The sequence below is a fragment of the Myxine glutinosa genome, chromosome 5 (genome assembly GCF_964187855.1).
Source record: "Myxine glutinosa chromosome 5, kmMyxGlut1.1, whole genome shotgun sequence".
NCBI classification, from domain to species: domain Eukaryota; kingdom Metazoa; phylum Chordata; class Myxini; order Myxiniformes; family Myxinidae; genus Myxine; species Myxine glutinosa.
Genome location: NC_136265.1, coordinates 154,222,846 through 154,249,313, shown reverse-complemented (window position 1 = coordinate 154,249,313; position 26,468 = coordinate 154,222,846). Strand labels below are relative to the sequence as shown.

Here is a 26,468-nt window from a genome sequence, read left to right as displayed (position 1 = left end):
TGTGTGTGTGTGTGTGTGTGTGTGTGTGTGTGTGTGTGTGTGTGTGTGTGTGTGTGTGTGTGTGTGTGTGTGTGTGTGTTGCCTATAGAAATTCTAAACCTCCTTTTAAATTTTTCGCTTATTCTTGCCTTACAGCCTGGAATTAATATGCATTCAATCAGACTTTTTCCATCTTTGTTTACACATTGTAACCCACAACTTCCAAGTGAAAAATAAATTCTACAAATTTCAGAATATTAATTAAAAATACAAAACGAGACTAGAACAGCACTCAGTAGAGAGCATACTTCCACCAGGTGAACAGTTTACGTTTTGTATCACAGAGTAGACCAGAAAATCACAATACGGAATCACATTTAATCAAAATCATCCATCCACAACTTTTTGAGATATCCTGCTATTTATCGTTTTTGGTCCTATCTCCCAATGGTGAAGAATCACTTTAAAAATTCTAGAAGTCGGATCCGAATCCAGATGTTCACCAAAATCTAATCATTTCGTCCTTGTCACACTACCAATCTGTCCACCAAATTTCATCCAAATCCGTCCACAACTTTTTTGAGATATCTTGTTGAGATATTGAGATATCACAAAAAGACAGACAGGGTGAAAACATAACCTCCATCCACCTTCAGTGGCGGAGGTAAAAATGGCGACACGCAAACATCTCTATTAGAATAGATATCCATATATGCATCTGCTCCATTATAGATAGATTAATTAATCGCTTCGAGCACGATAGCTTTCTTTAAATTAGCTGGCTATCATGTTTATATGCTGCATGTTTCATTTCCGAACATCTAGCACTGATAATATTCATATTTCTGTTTCTACTTGAAGCCAATGTGGAATTCAACACAACATGCAATGCAATAACAAAGTTGTCTGCTTTGGGAGAGGAATTAATGTTTGCCTTTTTGTTATTTAAAAATTACAGATGTATGTTGTTTGATATTTGTGGTATTTCATCTCTTGCTTGTGGTATTCCATTCGAGGATTATTTATTGTTGTTACCCTCCGCTACTGCAGGTGGATGGAGGTTGTGTTTTCAACACTGTCTGTTTGCTTGTCTTTGTTTGTCTGTCTGTAAACAGGATGTCTCAAAATGTTGTGGACGGATTTGGATGAAATTTGGTGAAACGGTTGAGTGTGTGAAAAGGATGAAATGATTAGATTTTGGTGAAGATCTGGATCCGAATCCGAGAATTTTTAAAGTGATTCTACACCATTTAAGAGATGCGGCCCAAAACTATATATAGCATGATATTTCAAAAGGTTGTGGACAAGTATTGACAAAACTCAGTGGATGAGTTTGTTAGGTGACAAGACCAAGCCGATTAGATTTTGGTTCAGGTCGGGATCCAGATCCAGCCTATCAGTGGAATACAAAATGTAAACTTTTCAGCCTGGTGGAAGCATGCTCTCTACCGAGTGCCATACTATTTACTTCTCTAAAAGTTTGGAACTGTGAGCAACATCACTCATCCTAGGAGTTGCACACTCGTTCTTTAACAGGATCAAATCCAATTGTATTGTATTTGCCTTAAAACTGCCTATTTCTCTCTCCTCCATCCACCTCATTGATACAGGGGACCATGGGCAAGTCACCATATAGACACGATGACATCCTGATTGACCGGCTCATCAAACAGCTGACCGACCAAGGCTTCCGTGTAAGTATTTACTTGTTCACATTCCAGCAGAGCAATCCAGCTTGCATTTGGTCAGACTTTCGCTGCTTTCTTGCACGTGACATTGGAATCGCCACACTTGCTGAGCTGCATTGCAGTACTTCAGATTGGCAAGATCCTTTTTCACACAACGATTCTTGCTGAGGGGTGGATTTTTCTGGATTAGTACATGTGGGTTTTATCCGTATCTTCTTCTGTTTATTTATCTACTGTCCGGTAAGCTGTCACAACTGCATTTTTATCCCCATGGCTTTTGAAAAAAAACGGTGGATTTGTAATCGGCTCCGTCCATCCTGTCTGTCAGTCATGCTATCTCCTAAATGGTTGTGCAAAAATTCACCAAACCTGATAGTTATGATGACTACATGGCAAAAAGGTGCAATCGCACTATCATTTTTGGCCCTGGCCACTGGGGTGGTGTCAAAAGGTGAAATACCAAAAAAATGCAGTTACGGGCACGATTTTTTAAATGAAACATTGTATATGCAATCAACATTGGGGACACATAAAATATGTTACGATTTTTGGGATTTGACCCCCGGTTCATGCCCCAGGGGTGGGGACTTAGTGACACAGGGCATCAACATGGAAAAAAAATTCAACTCAAAACTTTATATTAGGTCATTTCTAGTGGAACATTTTTCCAACTTTCAACTTTTCTTTAGGTGGGAATTTGCGATGGCGTGCTATAAACTTCGCTCTAGTTACTTTTCCTTCAATGCTCCCTAACATATTATTCAATTCGCTTGTGATCCTTAATCTAGGTTGAACTCGAAATATTAATTCCATGTTTTGATCAGTTGTTTTTGCTATTGCAGAAAACACCGGCTCTTGTACCAAATGTCAAAATCACGCATTTAAAAAGACAGAAGTGACAGCTTTGTAAGCGTTGCAGGACATTTACCTTTATCATGGTTTAGGTTTTGTGAGGCTTTGAGCTGATCTGTGAAGGTGTTAATGCAACATGTTGAGCTGATAAGTTCTGGCAGAATGCTGATGAGGCTGCCCCACATTGCAGAGAGAACCTGCTGAAGAGGCGCTTCGTGGAAATCACCTCAACCTAGAAATGGCGCTCGGTAAGCAGCCTCTATGCTAAATGGAAACTCAACACCATGCGTCTAATGAAAGAGCACAAAATGCACTTCATTTGTATTGTGGCTTCAAAGGCTGCCTCACGAGTAGGAAGGATAGTGTAATTCTTTTGTGATTATCTAGTTTTGGGGGATTGGAAGGGGAATTGCGAGTGAGGGGAGCGAGTGTGTGTGAGGGAAAGGGGGAGGCATATGCGCAGGAGAATGTGAAATGAATACTAAACTGTTGATCTAATTTCTCTTTCCATTCCTGATTCTCACTTATCTACATGGCAGATGAGAGGTTTTGTACTGCGTAGGCTTTTGTGTAATGGAGAGTATTCTATGTCAGTGATAAATTAATCTGTAGCTGGTACTCGGTTGTAAAGAAGCTCCCAAAGTATTTACGATTGTTAGATGAGGTGTTGGGCACTTGCACATTCAACCAAACGTCTAAATAATGTTAAATGAAGCATGGCCATGGCATCCTTTTTGACTCCGACACAAACCCAATTAATGGTGACTTTGTGCGAATTGTGAACCGCAGGTGTTCTGCAGAAAGCCGAGTTTGACAGGCATGGCCTCGGTTCTGCATTGGATTTGAATGGGTTATTGCCACGGTCCAACCTGCTTCGTGAACCCCCACTGGACCGCAACGCTTTCTTTGACAAGGTGTGATTCATACCTTTGTTCATAGTTGATTCTCTCAATGTTTACCACCAACCAGCAATTTTCTCTCCCTCTATAGTGCCCTTTGGCTTTCCAGTTTGCTTTTTAACATGTTGACATCATGGATTAGTAGTATTTGCTGTTTTAATGCATCGCTTGTGCTTGTCCCAACATAAAAAGTCAATGAGTGGCAGTAACAACTTTTCCACATAGGGGACCATTCAACTGAAAAAGTTTCCCATATTAACGCTCTTTAAGAATAATCCTTGTAAATACTAGCAGAGTATCTGTTAGTACCTGCGTTTTGCCATTGTACGTACCTGCGTACTGGTGCAGAGTACCTGCATTAAACGCAGAGTACCTGCGTTTTGGCCATCCGTGGACGCTCTGTCTTAACTGAGAGCCGTCCACACGACAACTGTCTTTTGTCCGAAGTTTCGGGAACTGAGTGGCGTGCTGACGAGGAGGGGAGTGTTGTTGAAGCTGAAGGGAAAGGTGTATGCTGTATGTGTGAGAGGTGTTATGATTTATGGGAGCGAGGCATGGGTAATGAGCGTAGAGCAGCAACAAAGGGTGGAAATGCCAATAGTTTGGTGGATGTGCAGAGTATTGTTGAGAGAGAGGAAGACAAATGATGAATTGCAAAAGATGATGGGAATAGAGCCTGTGATGGATGCTGTGAAGAGAAACAGGTTGAGATGGTTTGGTCATGTGTTGAGGAAGGATGAAAGTGACTGGTTGAGAAGAGTCATGGAAATGAATGTAGAAGGAAGTAGAGGATGGGGAAGACCGAGAAAGACTTGGCTAAAGATGGTGGAAGAAGAAATGCGGGCAAGGGGGTTAACCAGGGGAGATGCAGAAAATAGGGCAAAATGGAGAAGATTGTCATGGGGACCGCAAGGCTAACCCCCGCTCGAGCAGGGAAAATGGCCTTAAAATACCTGTTGTTGTTGTGTTGTACCTGCACTACGGGCGAGTTTGTTCCAAGTGTGCAACACATTTTTCTGCCATCAGATATTTTCTGCTGACACAACTGCTTTGACTTGGATTTCTTGCTGATTTATTTTGGTAATATTGCTCTTGCTTATTTTTGTTCAACTTAGGTGTCCTTGTTTTTTGAGGCATCTCAATTTTCCAGAAAAAAAACATGAACCGTCACCCTAGCTAACAATACCTACGACAACCCACACCATCCCCCCACAATCCCCCTTCAACCATCACCCGAGCTAACAATACCCATGACCACCCCACACCCCTTCACCATTCCCTCACAATCCCCCATCAACCATCACCTTAGCTAACAATACCCATGACCACTCCACACCACCTCCCCCCACCCTCCTCCACCATCCCCAATCAGTATCGGAATCGAGCTTGCAATGCACCATTTCTCTCTGTGCTGTCGCCGGCAGGATCGCAATGTGACGTCACTTGCAAACTCGAAAATCGACAGTCTCACGTTTTTTTCGGCACTTTGTGATTGGCAAATAAATAGAAAATTTCCTTTCGAATTAGACCGTGATATTATTGATTGGCAATTGTATTTCAGAAAAAAATTTTTTTGTTTGGGTTCCCCTTTAAGGGTCTTTTGGGTCTCCAGGGTATTTTCATTCTTCGGAATGTTTTGGGACTTTAAGGATCTTTGGGTCTTTTCAGTCTTCGGGGTCTTTTTGGTCTTTTGGTCTTCGAGGTCTTTAAGGGTGTTTGTGGTATTTTTGGTCTTCAAGGTATTTTGGGTCTTTGGGGTCCTTTGGATCTTTTCGGCCTTTTGAGTCTTCAAGGATCTTTGGGGTATTTTGGGTCTTCGAGGTCTTTAGTGTCTTTTGGGTCTTCGAGGTCTTCAGGGTATTTTGGGTCTTCAGGTTATTTTGGGTCTTTGGGGTATCTTAAGTCTTTGGGGTACATTGGGTATTTTCAGTCTTTTAGGTCTTCGAGGTATTTGGGGTCTTTAGGCTCTTTGGGGTATTTTGGGTCTTTGGGGTCCATTGGGTCTTCGGGGTCTTTTCAGTCTTTTTGGTATTTGAGGTCTTTTGGTTCCTCTGGGTCCTTTGGGTTATCGGGGTCTTCTCGGTCTTTTGGGTCCTCGGGAGGTTGGGGTGGGAGGGGGGGGGGGAGTGGGTCTTTTGGGTCCTCTGGGTACGATAGGTTTGCACGCCGTCTGTCCGTCTGTCAGTCTGTCAGTCCGTCACGCAAAGAACAGTTTTCCGGACTTTTTTTCTAAACTCTCATTGCTAATGATTTCAAACTTGGCACATGGTTTCCTCATGATAAGTTACAGATCAAGTTCGAACTTCACGACGTTTCGATCATTTTTGACAAAGTTATGGCACTTTGAACTTTGGGAATTCTGATAATTCTGATGATCCTTAACTCAGTGCCATTTTAAGTTTTAATTTCCTTTAAAAAAGATTTTCTCTGCAATAATAGGACCGATTCAGATCAAATTTTCACCGTAGGGGGGACTCAGTCTGTAGAATATTTTAATGGTAATTATGACGTCACAGGTCACGTGGTTCGGCCGCCATATTGTTTTTCGTGAAAACACGAAAACCCCTTTTTCTCTGCAACGGCTGAACAGATCGAGGCCAAACTTTGCAGGCAGAATCGCATATCCATGACGAACAAAAACGTCAGCGAGCATGACGTCATGCGTCACATGGTTTCAGAGTTATGACGTTTTTAAACATGAACCTTTAAAACCGAGCCGCTCCCCCTCATTTTTGATCCAATCGAGGGGAAACTTCACAGATCTGTTCAGCATGTCAGTCTACTAAAATACATCGATCATTGATCGTGAACCGGAAAATATAATAAATAACTGATATTTAGCGACTCGAAAGGTTCTTTATCAACAACTTTTTTTGTCGTGTTTCTGCTGACCTGTCTGCAAGGTGTATAAATCGAAGTCCCGAGTGCGAATCCAGGTGAGCCCGTCCTGAGGTAATTAGCGATTGGGAACGATTCAGAACCTGTGGGTTAATAACCCTTGGTAATTTCCCCAACAGTTTTCCGGACGACAGACTGCCGGTAGGGGACATGTATTGCAGCGCAATACTCAGAATGCTTGTATTTATATAGCATTAAAAGCGTTGAAACCCTGACCCAAGTATTTGAATTATTTTTTGTCGTTCTTGTGAAGATAGTTGAGTTTTGCCTTTTTTAATTTCTTTGATTGCTTGTAATTTATGAGACTCCTATTGAGCATCTTTTATACTCTTTATAGCACCTGCTACATTTCCCACAGCAGAAGCGGTTGAACCAATTAGGTCTTTTTGTTTAAGAATGGTTGAACCAATACCCATTAGAGTATCAATTATCGCATCGCCTTTATTTCTAAATTGATGCCCTACACCCTGTTGTCTCTTTCGGTTTATAGTATCCTCTACCAAGAAACATACCTTCACCCTTATAGTATTGTGAAAGGAACATGCCTGAGCCTGTAATTATTTTATATTTTCCCAACTCGTGTTTTCTCACAATAACCATTATTTATTTATTAAAAAACTTCACGTAGGTGAATTCTGATGGATATAATTTCTTCATTAAAGGAAATCATATGATTATCTTGATTGGTTATCCTAAAATTTACTCTATATGGTTTTTCCTGGCAGGTAAATAGACAAGATTTTTTGGTTCCATATTGAATTTATAACCAATCAGGGTTGAGTATGTGCTGAATGAAAATATTGTATTTGTTCTTATTCCATCGTTATAAGCACCATCAATCAAATCACAATTAATTAATACCGAATTTATACCGGAGGATATTTGAATAACATTATCACTGTAAAACGTCCCGTTGGTTTCAATCTTTTTTGAAGAGAAACCTAATAGCTCTCTGAATGAATTTTCAATTGTGAAATCAACTTTATAATTATTTTTAAGTTTAATAGTTGATTTTGAAGTATGTTTTTGAATATATATTACAATATTTTTTGGTTCATCACCTTGTTCTTTCATAAGGCGAGAAATTTCAGAAGATATTTGAGAAATCTCGTATGCTCCGGATGAAACTGTTATAGTTTTGTATCCGCTTCCTGAATCATAACTAAACTTGTTATTTTTCTCTGTGATATTAAAAAGGGTATTGTAAGTTTCTATTGACAACAAAGAAGCCTCATATTCTTTTGTGGGGTCAAGTTGTAGTGGGTAAGGGAATGGAGCTGTGTAATCACTCGTGAAATTAAAAACTAAGAATTGTGCTTCTCATCTTATTTAATATGTAATAAAATATCTTTGTATTGACATTTATTAATTATTTTCATATTCATCAACTGATCTAAAATGGCAGGCTTCATTAAAACAATTGCTGTTCCCAGCCTTCTTACTGCCTAACAGCAATAATAGCCTATTAACTAATTGTGATGGGTTATTTGGAAGAAAGCTAACACCCGAACCCGAGGCTAAACCAAGCTTGCTTAAAGCATCAATAATATGTTTTTCCTTCTCATTCTCTTACTTTTACCAGCAACAGAAACTCCATAATCAAGTGAGTTTAGTAAATCAATATATACCCTATCATCTTCATTTTTCATATTCAATGGTTCATTTAAATATGTTGAATCACCCCTCATACTTGTTGCTTGTTTTCCATCTTTTGTTAGAAGAAACATTAATCTGGGGGTTAATTTAACATTTGGTTGAGCAGAACTCAAGAACATCAATTTATCATTAAATATCAATACCTTTTCTTTAACAAGATAGAACTGTGCTGGTTCTTCTGTGGGAATGAGACCTGCTCTGGTTTTTGAATCCGCCAAATATTCATTGTTTTGAAGAGCTTCCACAATATAATTGGGAGGTTGATTTACCTCCTCAAGTTGCCGAAATAATCCTTCATCATCATATTCTAATTCTCCGATATCTCCAAGTTCTTGCTCCGTCATTTGACTAAAATCTTTGAGCATTTGAAGTTTTTTCGGAGTATATTCTATCGTGGGAGTTGTAGAAGAAATCATTTTTTGTTTGGAAGTTTTTTAAAGCGGTTTAAAAAATTTCTCTTGTTTTCTTTCAAACGCTTCTTCACCCATTAGTTTCTGTCTGCGTTTCCTCTTTATGCCTTCCTGTTGCTTTACAACTTTTGAAACTAACTCCTGATGTTCCTTAAATCTTCTTGCTCTTTCTTGTGCATTCATTTTCTGTATTTATTTATTGAAAAATATCATTTAGTATCTCATCTTGTTTCACAACAATATATTTATATTTTCCAATCGTGTTTCATGTGAGCCTCAAATTCTTTTTTACTACATAACGTAGAACAATATTGTCTCTCCAAAAATTATTTACATCTATTAAATTTAACATGAATAAAATAAAAGTATTGGCATTGTTTCTTATTGAGCGACGAGGGAGTTGAAAGTATGATTGACTGAGATAAATACAATTACAAGAAGAATGTCTCCCTCTTGTATAGTAGCTATCCATAACCGTTTGGTTTCTCTCATTAACACAATCATCAAAGATAATGAGGTTCTTTTTTTATTTATCTAAATCTTGGGGTGAAGGTATATCATCCGTACTATCACTGAGAATACAAGTTATGGGTTTTGGTTTCGGTTTTGATTTCTGTGTATCACAAAATAGTTGTATTATATCTTCAATGTTATAATCATTTAGTTTTTTTTGAAGTTTAAATAAACCGATTATATCTTCTTTTTGAAGACCCGCATTAAAACTTTGTGATAGTAGTTGATACTCGGGTTGAAAACTTGACTTTGTGAAAATTATTAAATTATCATAATCTAAAAAGTTGGGGGTAAGGAGCATCTTTAAAAGCAAACAGGTTTTTCCACATCCGCTTGAACCAACTATTAGACATCTTAATGAATTTGGGAGATTTTTATGATTGTTAAATTTTATCTTATTTTCCCAAACGGGTAAAAAATCATTCATTTATATATTTGGAAAACAAGGCATCTAATTTTTTATGAGCTTTTTTAGAAACTCTATATTTTATCCCGAGTTCAGGTTTAATTTCAAGATAATCCATTATTTTATTTATATAGTATCTTGTATTAACATTTCCATTAAAATTATTTTGAATAATAAATATCATTAAACCCCTACACATTTCCTCAATACAAATAGCCTCTTCCCTTGTAAGAAATGGTGTATTCTCATCATAATGCTTAACATTCATCTCTCTTATTAATCTTGTAAAGTAATTCATTTTTGGTTCTAATTTAAAAGAGTTATATATATATATATATATCATTAATTAAGAGATAATCACAGAATAAACATTGTTTATGGGCTTTTGACTCTGTATTTAATCCCACTCTATCACAAGCTGGGCAGTTCTCTAATTTATCATATGGAGATTCAGGGAATTCAAGAGGCTCAATATCTGGTATTTCGTTTGGATTTATCATATTTAAAAAGTAAAAGATTACTTAAACGAAAAATCATCTTCACTATAATCGGTGCTTTCATAATCATCATCATCTATAAAACTACTTTCATAGCTATCGTTAGAACACAAACTCTCAGTATCATAACTGTCTTGGGAAGACAAAGTCTCACTACTATGACTCTCACTTACACTACTCTCACTACACACTAAGTCTCACTACAAAGTCACAGTAGTCTCTCACTACTGTGACTATCCCTTTTAAAATGAACAAAATCTTCACTTGAATAATGACTCATATTTAATTAGAAGAAAAAACACGACCATCTATATCCATATACTTTTTTTCATTTACAGATTCAACTACAACATTTTTTATATTAAAGGTAATTTTAAAATGGTTCCTAACTACTATTGAGCGAAATGACATTTCTCCTGATATATTAAAATCTTTCATTTCATCAAGATTGACATCTTTGGGGTTATTAAAGAATATAGAAATTTCACCGTGTTTGGAGCTAATAGTTTTATCCTCCTTTTCGGTAGCTTCAGTAAAAAGAGTTTTCTTTTTTGATACTTTTACATGTTTCATTACCTCCTCTAGTTTATTATAAATCTCCATAAATAGTGGTGAAACTTTTGTTATAATTACTTTAATTGACGACTTCCCAAAGACAGAGAATGCTCTTCCTTTAAAAGGTATTGAGTAGCTCATATTATCCTTCATAATAGGTTTAATCCAAAAGTTATTGAAATCATCTTTGTTCAATTTTACATCAGTGCAATATATTTCAGTATCCTTTTTAAATGAGGAGATTGATTGAAATTTGTCTTTTGTGTTTTGAAACATTGTATTTACTAGACAAAAAAGTGATTGCCAAGAGATTGAGGGGAAAATAATTTACTATAATCTCAAAATGGTATGTGGTTCGGGAGGGGGTCAGACGAGGTCATTAAGAGAAGTTTATCATTTCATATCAGCTCAATGGCGATACCTAAACCGAGAGTTAAATTCTAATATAACATTTGTCAATATTCTAGATGGTGATTGTTCTTCTAAGAGAATTAAGTTATTACCTAAAAATGAAACACAAATATTTGTTGGGTCTCTGTATGAGTATAATGAAAAATGGGGAGAGTTAATAAGTTAAATGCAGGGAGAAAAAAGGGTGTAATTTTTCAAGCCTGGCATGCCTGGCATTTCAAGCCATGTGCAAGGTTTAGGGAAAGTGGGCGGGGCTTAGTAAAAAGTTGGCGGGGCTTAGGAGGGAGAAAAGGGGGTGCAATTTAATGAGAGAAAAAGGGGTGTAATTTCAATGGTTTTTAAGGCTTTTGTGTTAAAACATATATGGCGGCCAAACCACGTGACCGATGACATCATAATTATAATTTAAAAAATTCTACAGGTGGAGTTGCACCAAAAGTGGCGCAATTTTTTGAGTGAAAATTTCCTTTCAATCGGACCAACGGTTGCAGAGAAAATCATATTTATTCTGTGTGGGCAAACAGACAAATGGACTCAAATGCAATACCCTCTCCTCAGGCGAGGGTAAAAAGGGGTGCAATTTTTTGAGAGAAAAGGGGGTGTAATTTTATGAGAGAGGGGGGTGTGAGTCAATAAGTTTTTCCCTTTTTCCCCATTGACTTCAATGTTAAATTTAATGTTGCCCAGAACCCCCATTATTCCCCTACTAACATACGTCAAATAATATCACACGCAAATCATCAAAATCTAAACAGTATTTGTAGAATTTCAATAAAAGCCACATCACTGTTCATATCGGTAAATATTATTCCATCGTGTTTGGAAGAATTGGAAAATTGGAAAAACGGCGTGAAGCTGGAAGGTGTGAAAACATTTTGCTACCTCGGAGACATGCTGAATGGAGAAGGTGGATCAGACTCGGCAACGGTTGCTAGAGTGAGATGTGCATGGAAGAAGTTTCGGGAACTGAGTGGCGTGCTGATGATGAGGGGAGTGTCGTTGAAGCTGAAGGGAAAGGTGTATGCTGCATGTGTGAGAAGTGTTATTATTTATGGGAGCGAGACATGGGTAATGAACGTAGAGAAGCAACGAAGGTTGGAAAGGGTGGAAATGCGAATGGTTCGACGGATGTGCGGAGTGTCGTTGAGAGAGAGGAAGACAAATGATGAATTGCGAAAGATGATGGGAATAGAGCCTGTGATTGATGCTGTGAGGAGGAACAGGTTGAGATGGTTTGGTCATGTGTTGAGGAAGGATGAAAGTGACTGGTTGAGAAGAGTGATGGAAATGAAGGTAGAAGGAAGTAGAGGACTGGGAAGACCGAGAAAGACTTGGCTAAAGATGGTGGAAGAAGAAATGCGGGCAAGGGGGTTAACAAGGAGAGATGCAGAAAATAGGGCAAAATGGAGAAGATTGTCATGGGGACCGCAAGGCTAACCCCCGCTCTAGTAGGGAAAATGGCCTTGAAAATGCATGTTGTTTGTTGTTGTTTTGGAAGAATTGGAAAATTGGAAAAACAATATAGCCTATTTTACTCTAGGGGGTCCCAGGATTACCGACCCAAAATTTTGATGCCATCGGTTCAGCCATTTTTGCGGTACCTGTGAACAGACAGACAGACATTTGGTGAATTATAGTAAGATGATGCCACTCAAAGTAGAATAACAACAACAACCTTCACAACAACAACAACCATAACAATGTTTCCTGCTTACTGTCTGTTCACTTTTGGCACTTTCTGCTTTCGTGCATGCTTACCATTCTGCTAACACTACTATTCCTCCTCCTGACCCACACTCCCTCTCCCCTCAATTCCCATTCCCTCCCCCCACCCCGCTTCCTTGCCATGCTGCTTCTCTGACTCAATGCCTGCTTTTGGCTCGCTGCCTTGGTCTGCCTTTAGCTTACTCTTTCACTGGGCAGTCAAGACTCTGGGCTGGCTGATGAGCCTCCTGGCTCTCCTTTTTTGCCATCTTCACCTGGAAAGCCTCCCTACCCTAACAACACACTTCCCACACAGGGCCAGGGTTCGAGCAGTCGTCAGGTACGTCACTGAGGAAGAGAGTTGCTTGAACCAAAGCGTTTCGATCACAGATGATGCAATAGGCTTCAGATACTTGTTTAACCATGATAAAGTAAATTTTATTCCCATTTCATTGACAATTATGACAGTTTGGGGTGTACAACCTCCCCTCCTCATACAACAACAGGCATTTTAAGGCCATTTTCCCTACTAGAGTGGGGGTTAGCTTTGCGGTTCCCATGACAATCTTTTCCATTTTGCCCTATTTTCTGCATCTCCCCTTGTTAACCCTCTTGCCCACATTTCTTCTTCCACCATTTTTAGCCAAGTCTTTCTCGGTCTTCCCCATCCTCTATTTCCTTCTACATTCATTTCCATGACTCTTCTCAACCAGTCACTTTCATCCTTCCTCAACACATGACCAAACCATCTCAACCTGTTCCTCTTCACAGCATCCATCATAGACTCTATTCCCATCATCTTTCGCAATTCATCATTTGTCTTCCTCTCTCTCAACGATACTCCACACATCCACCGAACCATTCACATTTCCACCCTTTCCAGCCTTTGTTGCTGCTCTACGTTCATTACCCATGTCTCGCTCCCATAAATCATAACACTTCTCACACATGCAGCATACACCTTTCCCTTCAGCTTCAATGACACTCCCCTCCTCGTCAGCATGCCACTCAGTTCCCGAAACTTCTTCCATGCACATTTCACTCCAGCAACCGTTGCCAAGTCTGATCCACCTTCTCCATTCAGCACGTCTCCGAGGTAGCAAAATATTTTCACACCTTCCAGCTTCACGCTGTCTCCAAGATCCAACTCAACATTTCTTCCATCTGCAGCTCCCTCTGTGCACACCTTACACTTGAATGTAGCTGCCACACTGGTTAATGCCCCTCTCAGACCACTACATTTTTGATGAACCCACTCAGCGCAGATTGTACATTGAATGGAGTTCACACCTCCTCATGTTGACTGTTTTCTTAAACTCATCTATCATTTCCTTTCCCTTTGCACCGCTGTTTGTATTTCACCTTTGTATCACAGAATGGCAATCAAGGCGTGTTTGCCAGAAACCTGCCTCCTCAGCAGCTGTCTCCCGGGCAGCCATTCCCTCCTTCCCAGTCAAGCCTTCGCTCACAAGTGCCTCCGCATTTCATCGGCCCTCAGGTATTTCAGGAGTCTTGAGTTCATTGGCAAGGGGATTTTTTTGTCGCAGCTGCGACAGACATGCCCATTGCTAGATTTTGTTGTTGCAGTGTTCCCATTTTATGTTGCTTCCAGCTGATGTTTCGACTTCCTTTGTCTCAGGTGGCTCCAGCGCAGCTATTGCAGTATGCAGCCAAGGCCGGTGGCCTGAACCCAGCACTTCTGCTCCAGGCACCATTAGCCTCACCACAAATGGCAGTGTTTAACCAGTTGGCACAGCTGCAGTTGGTGAGAGTTGCCAGGGCATGGGATTTTGTTGAGTCTGTGTTTGGTTGGTTGTTTGGTTCAGTGTAAGCTTTAATCGGTGGTGAAATGGTTTAATTGGTGAAACTCTCCTTTACCTCCACTTCATTGCAAGGGTAATGAAAGTGCTTCCTGTCCTGTTGCAGACCCAGCAGCGACTCTTGATGCAACAACAACAGCAGCAACAGCAGCAGCAGCAGCAGAATTTATCCCAGCATTCTCAGCGGAATCCTCCAGTCTTGCGTCACCAGCAGGAACAAGTGAGTGTTTTGGGACTTATGAGAACAATTTTCAGGTTGACTACCTTAAGATAGACTGCAGGATGAAACACCTAGTTATAAGAATGCTAGTATACTTGTCACCTGACACTCAGCTAGCGACCTGTCCACCTGTCTTTTGGACGGATGATTCTGATTAGGTACGGGAGAAAATATGTAACGGGTGGCTGGGCATGAAATTTGTTGGAAATAAGTGAAACCACGATTGTTATTTCAACTGTGTAGAGATAATGTTACTGAATTAAATATTGCTGTAATTAACAATGGTGGTATAAATACTTACAGTTCATAGCGTTGTGTTAACTTCCCAATGTTTATTCATAGCAGTTTTTCACTTCTGCGACACAACACTTTCACCTTCCTTTTATGTTCATTTTTTTTTACCCCCTAAAACCTTCATTTTCACCTGCGAGTACAACCACCCTATTTCAGCTCATTCCATCCAGTTCTTGGAATGTTCTCACTTCCAGCAGTATTAATTTATTTATTTTACCTGCTCAAAGGCTTCCTATGCACACCCTGTGTACAACCACCACTTTCAACTCTTTTTCAACTAATTAATACAAACACTCAAACAGTATGATATTTAATATAAACATTCTCCAACTTTAATGTCCATGGTTGTCATGCAGATAGTTTTTCTCACCTAAAACCCCGTGCACACCACAATTATAAACCACCAGTTTATAATTCAATCCACCCTGTAGTTTAGGAATGCATACAAGTCAAACAAACAAACCCACAACCAAACAAATAAGAAAGATGTTGTGCGTAGCACGAATACTTGCGAAATCCATAAAACAAATTTGACCTGAAAAACAATTGGTGGTTGAATTCAATAACCAAATATGCAAATCCTCTTCAAATTCCAATTCAATTGGATGAAAATTGACAATTTTAGAAATTTGGCCTATGTTGACCTTTTGGCCTATGCTGACCTCAAAATTGGTGGATGAATTCAATGACCTGATATGCAAATCCTGTTCAAATCTCAAGTCAATTGGATGAAAATTGACAATTTTGGAAATTTGCCAGTTATTGACCTTTGGCATATGGCCTTTTGACCTCAAAATCAATAGGCTTCTTACTTATGACCAGTTCTACCATTTTGGGATGTTTTGTGAAAATTGTTTTAAAATTATGACCTGTAGGCATTTTACATACAGAAAGACAAACAGACAGACAGACAGAATAAAGCACAAGAACAACCAATATACAGGGTGCTTCAAAAAGACCTGGACAACTTTGGTTAATATATTTAATACTACACATAATACAACAATACCCTTTGTTTTACATGATACAGAAACTCAGTTTTCTTTATTTTCAGGTCTGGTGGTTTAATGCAAAAGAAAATGGTGATTCCACAGGAGAAAGCTCAGTGTGTTGATTGGTCCATCGAGACGAGATCCGACACGCAAGTTCAGCATAATTTCCGTACAGAGTATGGAAGGAATCCGCCATCGCGGACTTGTATCAGAGAGTGACTTGTACAAGAAGTTTTAGGAGACTGGAAGTTGTCAGAAACAGAAAAGTACCGGTCGACCAAGCATAAGTGCAGGAGACGTTGAATGAGTGTGTGAATCATTTCAAAAAAGTCCCAGAAAATCAATCCAACACACATCCAGAGAACTGGGACTAGTCTTGCATTATACACAGGATTTTGCATAAAATACTGAAGTTTTATGCCAATAAGGTGCAGATTATGCAGGAATTCAAACCAAATGATGGGCCCAAATGTAAGACATTTGCCTTGGAAATGCTCAGTCGCATAGTGGATTACCTGATTAAGGTCATGGTCCCAGACAAAGCTTGCCTTCACGTATCGGGGAAGCTCAACTGGTACAATGTCCCTGCTCCGATGTCCCTGCTCTCAAATGTTGTGTTTGTGTGCTTCCCCTTCTCTCCCCATCTTGTCTATCGCTCCTATTATTGTCCCCCGTCGCTCAGCGGAGCGAAAGGGGGACTATGGCTTTCCCCTCCGTCTGTGTGTCCGTCCGTCCGTCCGTCCGTGCGGGCGTGCGTGCATGCGTAAGCGAAGGACCGCATTCGAATTTGGTGTGTGGGTGCAACCCACGTCAAAATCCAAGATGGCCGCCGCCATGTATGTCTGAACCTTGTAACCTGCATATCTTGAAAAATAAGCGAAGTACCAACTTCTAATCTGGTGTGTGGGTGTATCTAGGCACAAGGAAGAACGCTATTGAAAATTGGGTCGCCACGTCAAAATACAAGATGGCCGCCGCCATGTATGTCTGAACCTTGTGAGATGAATATCTTGAAAAATAAGCGAAGTACCAACTTCTAATTTGGTGTGTGGGTGTATCTCGGCATAAGGACGAACGCTATTGAAAATTGGGTCGCCACGTCAAAATCCAAGATGGCCGCCGCCATGTATGGCTGATGCCATGTATGTCTGAACATTGTAACCTGCATATCTTGAAAAATAAGCGAAGTACCAACTTCTAATCTGGTGTGTGGGTGTATCTAGGCATAAGGAAGAACGCTTTTGAAAATTGGGTCGCCACGTCAAAATCCAAGATGGCCGCCGCCATGTATGTCTGAACCTTGTGAGATGAATAACTTGAAAAATAAGCGAAGTACCAACTTCTAATTTGGTGTGTGGGTGTATCTCGGCATAAGGACGAACGCCTATTGAAAATTGGGTCGCCACGTCAAAATCCAAGATGGCCGCCACCATATATATGTCTGAAATTTGTGAGCGAAATATCTCGAAAAATAAGCGAAGTACCAACTTCTAATCTGGTGTGTGGGTGTATCTAGGCACACGGAAGAACGCTGTTTAAAATTGGGTCGCCACGTCAAAATCCAAGATGGCCGCCGCCATGTATGTCTGAATCTTGTGAGAAGAATATCTTGAAAGATAAGCGAAGTACCAACTTCTAATTTGGTGTGTGGGTGTATCTCGGCATAAGGAAGACCGCTATTGTAAAGTGGGTCGCCACGTCAAAATCCAGGACGGCTGCCACCATATATATGTCTGAACCTTGTGAGCGAAATATCTTGAAAAATAAGCGAAGTACCTTCTGGTGTGTGGGTGTATCTAGGCATAAGGAAGAACGCTATTGAAAATTGGGTCGCCACGTCAAAATCCAAGATGGCCACCTCCATGTATGTCTGACCGTTGTGAGCGAAATATCATATCATAGCATGTTTTCTGCATGTTCCACTTTGTCAACTCACATCACTTCCCCGACGGGGGACCTAGGCGTAACGCTTGTTATTAACTTTGTGTGTCTGTTTGATTTTTTGTGTGATAAATGTTAGCTCTTTCACGAGCCTCGATCCTGTATACAAAAAAAAATAAAAAAAATAAAGATCTGGGCTCTGAAATCCCCCACGTGGTCATTGAACACTTACGCGACCAAAGTCCAAAGGTCAATGTGTGGTGTGGCCTCTTCCATGACCGCTTGGTGGGACCGTTTCTCTTTGCGGAGGATACAGTGACCCTTAACAATTTACATGAACATGTTGGAAGGATTCGCCTTACCACAGATTGAAGACCTGCAACCCGATATCATTTTTCAACAGGACGGCGCTCACCCTCATTGGGCCTTAGTCGTTCAAGCCGTCTTGAATGAAAAATTTCCAGGTCTCTGGATTGGCCGAGACAGACCAACCACCAGGACCCCATGATCCTTAGACATAACCCCTCCCTTGATTTTTTTTCTGTGGGGGTTTGTCAACGATGTTGTCTACAACAAGAAGGTGGCAAACCTGCACGATCCTTGTTTTGGGATCGTAGCTACATGTGCACTGGAGGATGGAAACGTGCTGAGCAGAACATGGCAAGAACTCGTGTACCTCCTTGATGTCCTGCGATAATCCAGTTTTGTATTTTAAAAAAAATTCTGAAATTTGTAGAAATTGTTTTTCACTTTGAAGTTGTGGGTTACGATGTGTAAATAAAGGTGGAAAAGCTTGATGCAATGCAATTAAATTCCAGGCTACAAGGCAACAAAAGGTGAATTTTTTTAAAGGGGTGTAGACTTTTTAATGTCACTGTATATAATATGATAATTATTTATTAGTCCCCTACCCAGATGGCACTATAGGTTTGCTGTCCATCCGTCTGTCCGTCCCACCTGTGGTTTTCTATTTTTCACGGAGTTATGCCCTTTTTGAACTTTTAAAAATTTATTTATTTAAATATTACATTATATGTGACACACTTTTCAGCTGCCCTGACTCCACCCCACTGTTTACACCCATTGGCTGGATATCTGGCTTGACAGCAGCACAGATTGTCAGGCTTTAGGCCTGGGTGTTAGTCCATGGCCTAGTGCAATTGCAGTGATCCCAAGTATTTAACCACGATGTATTATATTTGCTCATAAGTCGTGCACATGTTTTTGCTTCATTTACATCAGGTAATTTGTATTATTTTTGACACCAAATGCAGCATTATGCACCACCCAAATAAAGGGATGTGTTTACTGGTGCAAAATTTTCCAAACTTTTTCCCCTTACCCTCTAACATATTGAACTAAAACTTGGTAGGGACACATATTGCAAAGCAATTCTCTCTCTCTCGTGTTTATTTTTATTTTACATTGTATTTCTGCAGATTATTCGAACAATCAACAATTTGCAGCAGCAACAGCAGCGCATTGCTCCTTTCCTGCCTGGAAAGGGCCATGGTTGTAATCCCAAAAGTGTCACCACTTCCCCTGGTCCTGGCTTTACAGACCCATCCGGCAAGGCCCAAAATTCAACCTCCTACCCATGTTACTCTCCTGGTAAGTTGAGATTCCCTTGTATGGAAGGGGGAACAATTTGTATTGCTTATCAATTCTGGCCGTATAGCATGTTATTACCCTTGTTAGCTCACCTGGAACGAAGTTCAGGGGAGCTTATGTGACGCGCGTCGTCAGTCCGTCAGGCCGTCCGTCCTTAAACACTTGAAATTTCTTCTCCGAAACTGCTGATGGGATTGCAACCAAATTTGCCACAAATGATATTTGTTATGTTGTGACTAAAGTTTGCTCACGGCAATAAAAAAAATCGGGGTCGAAGGGGGTCTACCGGGGGTCAAAGTGGATCCAGGTTTGACCCTGCAAAATAGGAATTTGCCTTTTTCTCTGAAACTACACAAACGATTTCGATGAAACTTGACCACAACCTTCAGCACCCGTGATGCCCCCAAGTTTGTTCACAGCATTAAAAAAAAAATCAGGCCCTGAGGGGAGTGCACGGGGGGGGGGGGGGGGGAGGGGGGGTTGCCCCCTACAATAGGTATTTGCTTTTTTCTCAGAAACTACACATGCAATCCTGATGAAACGACCACAACCTTAATCACCCGTGTTGTACCAAAGTTTGTTCACGGCATAAAAAAAAAATCGGGCCGTGAGGGGTCTACTGGGGGGTTGCCCCCCAAAATAGATATTTGCTCTCTTCTATGAAACTACACACACAATTTCGATGAAACTTGACCACAACCTTAATCACCCATGATGTACCAATGTTTGTTCAAAGCATTAGAAAAGTTGGGGTCTGAGGATGTATACGGGGCTGGGGGGGGGGGGGGGGGGGCGGGGGGGGGGGGTGCTCCCCAAAATAGGTATTTTTGGGTTTTTTGTTTATAGTCTTATGATTGTTAGTATGATTCTACATGCTGCCCTGTCTTCTAGAAACCATTTAAATTGGTTCAAAATACCATTAGTCAGTGTAGTATACTGTTTATTCCACCAGGTGAGTGTCAGGGGTATTGCCCCTATGTTTGATATTTACCGTCTGCTTATTTCGTATCCTGGCTGAGACATTCCACCATTAGCCAGAGCTACTATCAACTAAAATGTATCTCCTAATTAATTAAAACGGACTGCAATTGCCCAAGTCATTTATGATGATGACATTTTGCAATAAATAAAATGAAAATTGCTGTCACCAATTGGCAGCAGTTCCTCTTCATTGCCATTAATGTGCTTCTGCTGTTGGGCCCTTGAATCAGAGGAACGAGTTTCTTATCAAGGTTATTTCTTTGAAGTTGAAGTTACCCATCAATTTTGCTTCTGTCTGCTTTTTGAAACATTTCGTGTTAGTATCATGAATAGTATGAGCTACAGAGCAGAGAAAGAATGGAAAAACAGAATCCTGTAACTTGGGAAAAGGCAATGAAAGTGTAGTTGTTTTCCCAAGCATTGCCATATGCGTTCTGGGTGCTTTGTCTGCAGCACATTTTAAAAGTGGGATTGCTTGTTCTTTCATTCATTCATTCATTTTCTTTAATGCTTGCATCCCTCGGGCTGTTCCTTTTATGTCTCCATGTAGGCCTCGCAGATGGGGTCGCTGATTGTCATGGGCCAGAAATACAGGACAAAGGGCAATCCCGTCTCACCCAGTGGACTCTAGGGCCCAATGCGGATGGCCTAGCTGTGGATCATAGCCATGGTAAGTCCTGTGTCTTTGATTTGAGGTCATTGTTGATGTCGTTAACAGTATTCTTTTGGTAAAACGTTTTAACTTTAATTTTTCATTCAGATACTGGGAGCACCTAAAGCAGACCTCTCCCAAACCATAAATATCTGGGACTGGAATAGCATTTGGAAAGAGAAGAAAATGTAGTCTTCAATTTGAACTTCTAGGAATACCAAGTTTTTGTTGTCAGGAGGTAAAAAATATGTGGGTATTTTGTTTATTCAGGGAGTTTGGTGGCAGGACTGGGCAAGCTTTCCTTGGACGATCCATTTCACCATTATCCGGTCCTTCCTGGTGGAGAATCACTGGTGAGTCCAACACTGCCTCTAACCAATGGATGGTCGTCGAGCAAGTCATCCTCATCTGAGAAGCTTTCCAGTGGTTCAGCATCTCTCAACTGGCCTCCAGGTGAGTTAATTTCTTTCCACACCTAATTGGGATTGACTGATCTCCCTAAGAAAAGGCAGTTGCAGTTTGTAATTTAAATATTGGTGTAAAAAGATATTTGTGCTAAAATACTTTGCTTTGTACAACATATAACCACAAAAAGGTTTGTACGTCCTCATCTCTATTTTATGGTGATGCCCATTTTAATTTGTCAACGTTTTAGTATCACAAGCTTCTTCCCACACTGATTTGTTCTTTATTTTGCCTTTTCATTTTTGCATTAATATTTATAATTGGCTTTTACACATTGTGATGCTTTTTTGTGGTACTTTTGGAATCCAAAAAATAAAATGCTTGTCCGTTGCATTTTGCGATTATATCCACAAAATATCAGCATGTAATTCCCATGGGTCCTCCTATAAGAGCTCCCTCAAGATATATTCAAATGAGAACTGACAAAGCATACATACCAAATCTTCACTACTCAGTGGATATTTTTTCTGTATCAATTGTTTCTAAATTGGTTACTGATTTAATTGACTAGAAACACCCACCTCAGGAGCAGACTGGGCAAATTTATTTTGTGCTGTGGCTGGTAATCCCCCCTTTCTCCAGCAGGGGTCAATAAACCACTTGTACTGTACCACTTGCACAGATAAAATCGTGTCATTTCCCCTCGCAGCTTGTTATACTTTCATCTCCCCTCGCACATGAAAGCCCATAGAATCTTGTTTCTCACAGTCTGAGAGTCCTTTAGGTGTTTTTTGCAAACTCCAAGCGGGCTTTCATGTGTCTTTCACTGAGGAGAGGTTTCCGTCTGGACACTCTGCCATGAAGCCCAGATCGGTGGAGTGCTGCAGTGATGGTTGTCCTTCTGGAAGTTTCTCCCATCTCCACACAGGATCTCTGGAGCTCAGCCAGAGTGACCATCGGGTTCTTGGTCACCTCTCTTACCAAGGCCCTTCTCCCCCGATTGCTCAGTTTGGCCGGGCGGCCAGCTCTAGGAAGAGTCCTGGTTATTCCAAACTTCTTCCATTTAAGAATTATGGAGGCCACTGTGCTCTTGGGAACCTTCAATGCAGCAGAAATGTTTTTGTAGGCTTCCCCAAATCTGTGCCTCAACACAATCCTGTCTCTGAGCTCTGCAGGCAGTTCCTTCGACCTCATGGCTTGCTTTTTGCTCTGATATGCATTGTCAGCTGTGAGACCTTATATAGACAGGTGTGTGCCTTTCCAAATCATGTCCAATCAATTGAATTTACCACAGGTGGACTCCAATCAAGGTGTAGAAACATCTCAAAGATGATCAAGAGAAATGGGAGGCACCTGAGATAAATTTCAAGTGTCATAACAAAGGGTATGAATACTTATGTCAATGTGACATTTCAGTTTTTTATTTTTAATAAATTTGCAAAACTTTCTAAAATCCTGCTTTCTCTTTGTCATTATGGGGTATTGAGTGTAGATTGATGAGGGAAAAAATGAATTTAAACGATTTCAGCATAAGGCTGCAACATAACAAAATGTGAAAAAAGTGAAGGGGTCTGAATACTTTCTGAATGCACTGTATGTACATACATGCATACATATATACATACATACATACATACAGTCGTGGCCAAAAATATAGGCAACCTTGCATTTTTTTCAAATAATGCACCATTTCTTCCAGAAAATTGTTGAAATGAAAAAACATTTTGGTATCCACATATGTATTTCTTTGGTTTCAGTGGAACAGCAGAAAAGCTGTCCTTTTGCAGAAAGCTGAAAAAATTACTAAATCTTAGCTTACTCCACACATAAATCCTAAAATGGCCCGCACAATATTATTGGCACCTTTTAGAGGTTGTTAAAAAATAATTACATTTCAAGTAGGTGATTCACCTTTACTTTGGAATTGAACTCGCCTATGATGAGTTGCAGGTGCCTGCAATATAAAAATCACTCATTCAACCAGTTTGAATCGAGAAAAGGAGTCATTCTCTGTTTTGTGTCAGTGTGTGTCTGCAATGAGCATGGAGAAAAGAAAGAAAACCAGAGAATTGTCTGAGGAGGTCAGACACAAGATTGTAGCCAAGCATAGACAATCTCAAGGCTACAAGGCCATCTCCAGAGATCTTGATGTTCCTGTGTCCACCGTACACAATGTTATCAGGAAGTTTAAGGCCTATGGCACTGTAGCTAACCTTCCTGGATGTGGCTGCAAGATAAAACCTGATTGAATATTGCAGCGAAGGACTGTTCAAATGGTGGAGAAAGCACCTAGATCGACTGTCAAACAGATTAAAACTGTTATTCTGACACAAGGTATGACAGTTTCAACTCGCACCATCCATCGCCAACTCAATGAAAGGGGGTTCTATGGTAGGAGATCCAGGAGGACCCACTGCTGTCAACCCATGGAGAGACATAAGAAAGCCCAACTGGAGTTTTCCAAAACACACCTGAACAAGCCAAAATCTTTCTGTGGACAGATGAGACCAAATTAGAGCTTTTTGGTAAAGCAAATCATCTCTATGTTTACAGAAAACAAAATGAAGCCTTCAAAGAAAAGAACACCTTCCCTACAGTCAAATATGGAGGAGGTTCAGTGATGCTTTGAGGTTGCTGTGCTGCCTCTGGCACTGGGTATCTTGAATGTGTGCATGGCATCATAAAATCATGAGATTACCAAGGCATTTTGGAGTGCAATGTTCAACCCCGTGTCAGAAAGCTGGGTCTCCGTCGAAGGTCATGGGTCTTGCAGCAGGACAATGACCCCAAACACACTTCAAAAAGCATCAAAAAGCACCAAAAAGCTGGACTGTTCTGAAGTGGCCAGCAATGAGTCCAGATATAAATCCCATTGAATACCTGTGGGGAGATCTGAAAACAGCAGTTGGGAGAAGGCACCCTTCAAATCTGGGAGAACTGGAGCAGTTTGCACAAGAAGAGTGGGCCAAACTCCCAGTAGAGAGGTGCTGGAAGCTCATTCATGGCTATAGGAAGCGCTTGACTGCAGTTATTTTGTCCAAAGGCTGTACTACCAAATATTAAGTCTAGGGGGTCAATACTATTGCCAACGCAATTTCTTTTTATTTTCTGATTTAAAAGGAGATCCTGGGTTCGAATCCCGATCGATCGCTGAATTAACGCCAGGGGGGTTGACTCAGCCTGTCATCCTTCTGAGGTCGGCAAATTGAGTACCAGCTTGCTGGGATGAATGATCACGGTGTGTACCCCGATTTAGAATAGGTACACCGTATCCCTGCGCATCGTAAGAGGCGACCAAGGGTTGGCGTCAGGAAGGGCATCCGGCCATAAAAACATTGCCTCACACAGGGAACCATGGTTGTCATGGGGCCCGCAAGGCTAACCCCCGCTCCAGCGGGGAAAATGGCCTTAAAACGATCATTCATTCATTCAAAAGGATATATTAAGTTCTGAATCAAAAACAAAGGTTCTGTAATATTAACAGTGAAATAAAGAATTGTGGAGACCAAGTAATTTTGTCAATTTCAACTTATTTTTAGAGAAAATTGTGAGTTATTTGAAAAAATGTTGTGCCAATATTTATTTACAATAACCCTATTGGCTAGGGTGCCAATACTTTTGCCCATGACTGTACATACATTCATAAATATACATGTACATACATAAATATACATACATCAATGTACATACATCAATGTACATACATAAACACATACATATACATCATTATACATATACATATACATATTGTTATGAATTTGGGTAGAGGAATATCTAGAGCCAGATAGATCTGTATTGGTAGGTATCTGACTATCGCGATAGGGAATCTACCTGTAATAAGTTCTGTGTTTTTAGTCCGGTTTGTCGGTATAAGCTGTATTGGTGTCCCCGCTACGAGGAAGCAGGGCGTGCTAAATAGTGCAGGGATTATGGATAAGATTCCTTTGTTCGTCGTCCCTTCTGTCGTCAAACCTGTGTCCCTTATGGCAACGCACTCATATAAACACTTAGATAGGTCCTTAGTGCGCAACAGTAATTAAATTCCCTTCCCTTACAAAGACTGTGGAAGACGAACAGGCAACGGCCACGTACAACACCGGCGTGGGCGTCAAACACCGGGCAGGCTGGGAACCACGCCCAGGAGGACTGTGATTGGTTGGCGTGGAAGGCGCGAACCTTGAGCGAATCAGCGCAGAAGGCGCGAGGAGGTTCGGCAGACGGCGGGAAGCTACGAGGCTCTGGTTGGTGGCACGCCAAAACTGACGTCACATGCCAAGTTACAAAAGGACTCGCTGGCGGGATTCTGGACGCAACGCTTCGCTCTGCGTATTGAGTCCTGCTGGTCTTTCGCTCTTCACTCTCCATTCCTGGCTCTCGTTGTGCCTCGTGGCGGAGATCGGCCTCGTGTTGGAGATCGGCTTCGCGGGGAGATCGCTAGCCCAGTTGCTTTTGATGCTGGAGCGAGGCGTGCCGTGGAGCGAACGGACCTCGTGGGCGGTCGACGAGGAGCCTGGAGTGGGGCGGGTCGCTCGGGCCTGGCGGAGCAGAGCGTGGGCGAAGCGGACGGAGGGCTTCCTCGCGCCGGAGCTTGGAGCCGCGTTGGACGGTGGACAAGACTGCAGACAGATAAGCTCGCACCCACGAACCATTACACGACGGACAGTTATTTTTGTAATTAATTTTCCTTTGTCTTGTTTCTGAGGTGAGGTGTGCGGGATCCCGATTTAGGACATTTTATTACCGGCGCGTATTTTCCTGTCCCGCTATCTCTTGTAAAATAAACCCTTGCATTATTTTCCCTTTCCATTCAAAATCTTGTGTTCGTTGAGTTAATTCCCCTGCAGGATCGGAGCTGCGGTTGGATCGCTATAGGTAAGCGCTTCCGCCTCTTCCTCTTCACTTCTTCCTCCCGCGCTTCATAGCCGAATCCGATTTGGTCGTCCCCTCAATTAAAGCCGTTTGGTCATTCGCGAGCCCTGGTATTAACTGGAGGGTATTCGCACGACAATATACATATACATATACATACATGTATATACATACATCAATATACATATATCAATATACATATACATACATATACATACATACATACATACATACACACATACATACATACATACATACATACTATACACTTGCTC

General features: G+C 40.9%; 2 protein-coding genes across 7 annotated transcripts in view; both read left to right on the top strand.

Moving 5' to 3' along the window:
• LOC137416859 (phosphofurin acidic cluster sorting protein 2) overlaps window positions 1-26,468 on the top strand; it is a 984,123-nt gene that overhangs the window by 403,945 nt on the left and 553,710 nt on the right. The window lies entirely within an intron of this gene.
• The window catches only part of LOC137426906 (trinucleotide repeat-containing gene 6C protein), a 183,789-nt gene that overhangs the window by 141,218 nt on the left and 16,103 nt on the right, over window positions 1-26,468 (top strand). For all 6 annotated transcript variants that reach the window (XM_068115913.2, XM_068115915.2, XM_068115912.2 and 3 more), the window contains 9 exons: window positions 1,590-1,673; window positions 2,710-2,767; window positions 3,309-3,433; window positions 13,844-13,966; window positions 14,108-14,233; window positions 14,395-14,508; window positions 19,115-19,286; window positions 20,818-20,937; window positions 21,190-21,372. In XM_068115913.2, the coding sequence (XP_067972014.2) occupies window positions 1,590-1,673; window positions 2,710-2,767; window positions 3,309-3,433; window positions 13,844-13,966; window positions 14,108-14,233; window positions 14,395-14,508; window positions 19,115-19,286; window positions 20,818-20,937; window positions 21,190-21,372 (1,105 nt within the window). The remainder of the gene's footprint in view (window positions 1-1,589; window positions 1,674-2,709; window positions 2,768-3,308; window positions 3,434-13,843; window positions 13,967-14,107; window positions 14,234-14,394; window positions 14,509-19,114; window positions 19,287-20,817; window positions 20,938-21,189; window positions 21,373-26,468) is intronic.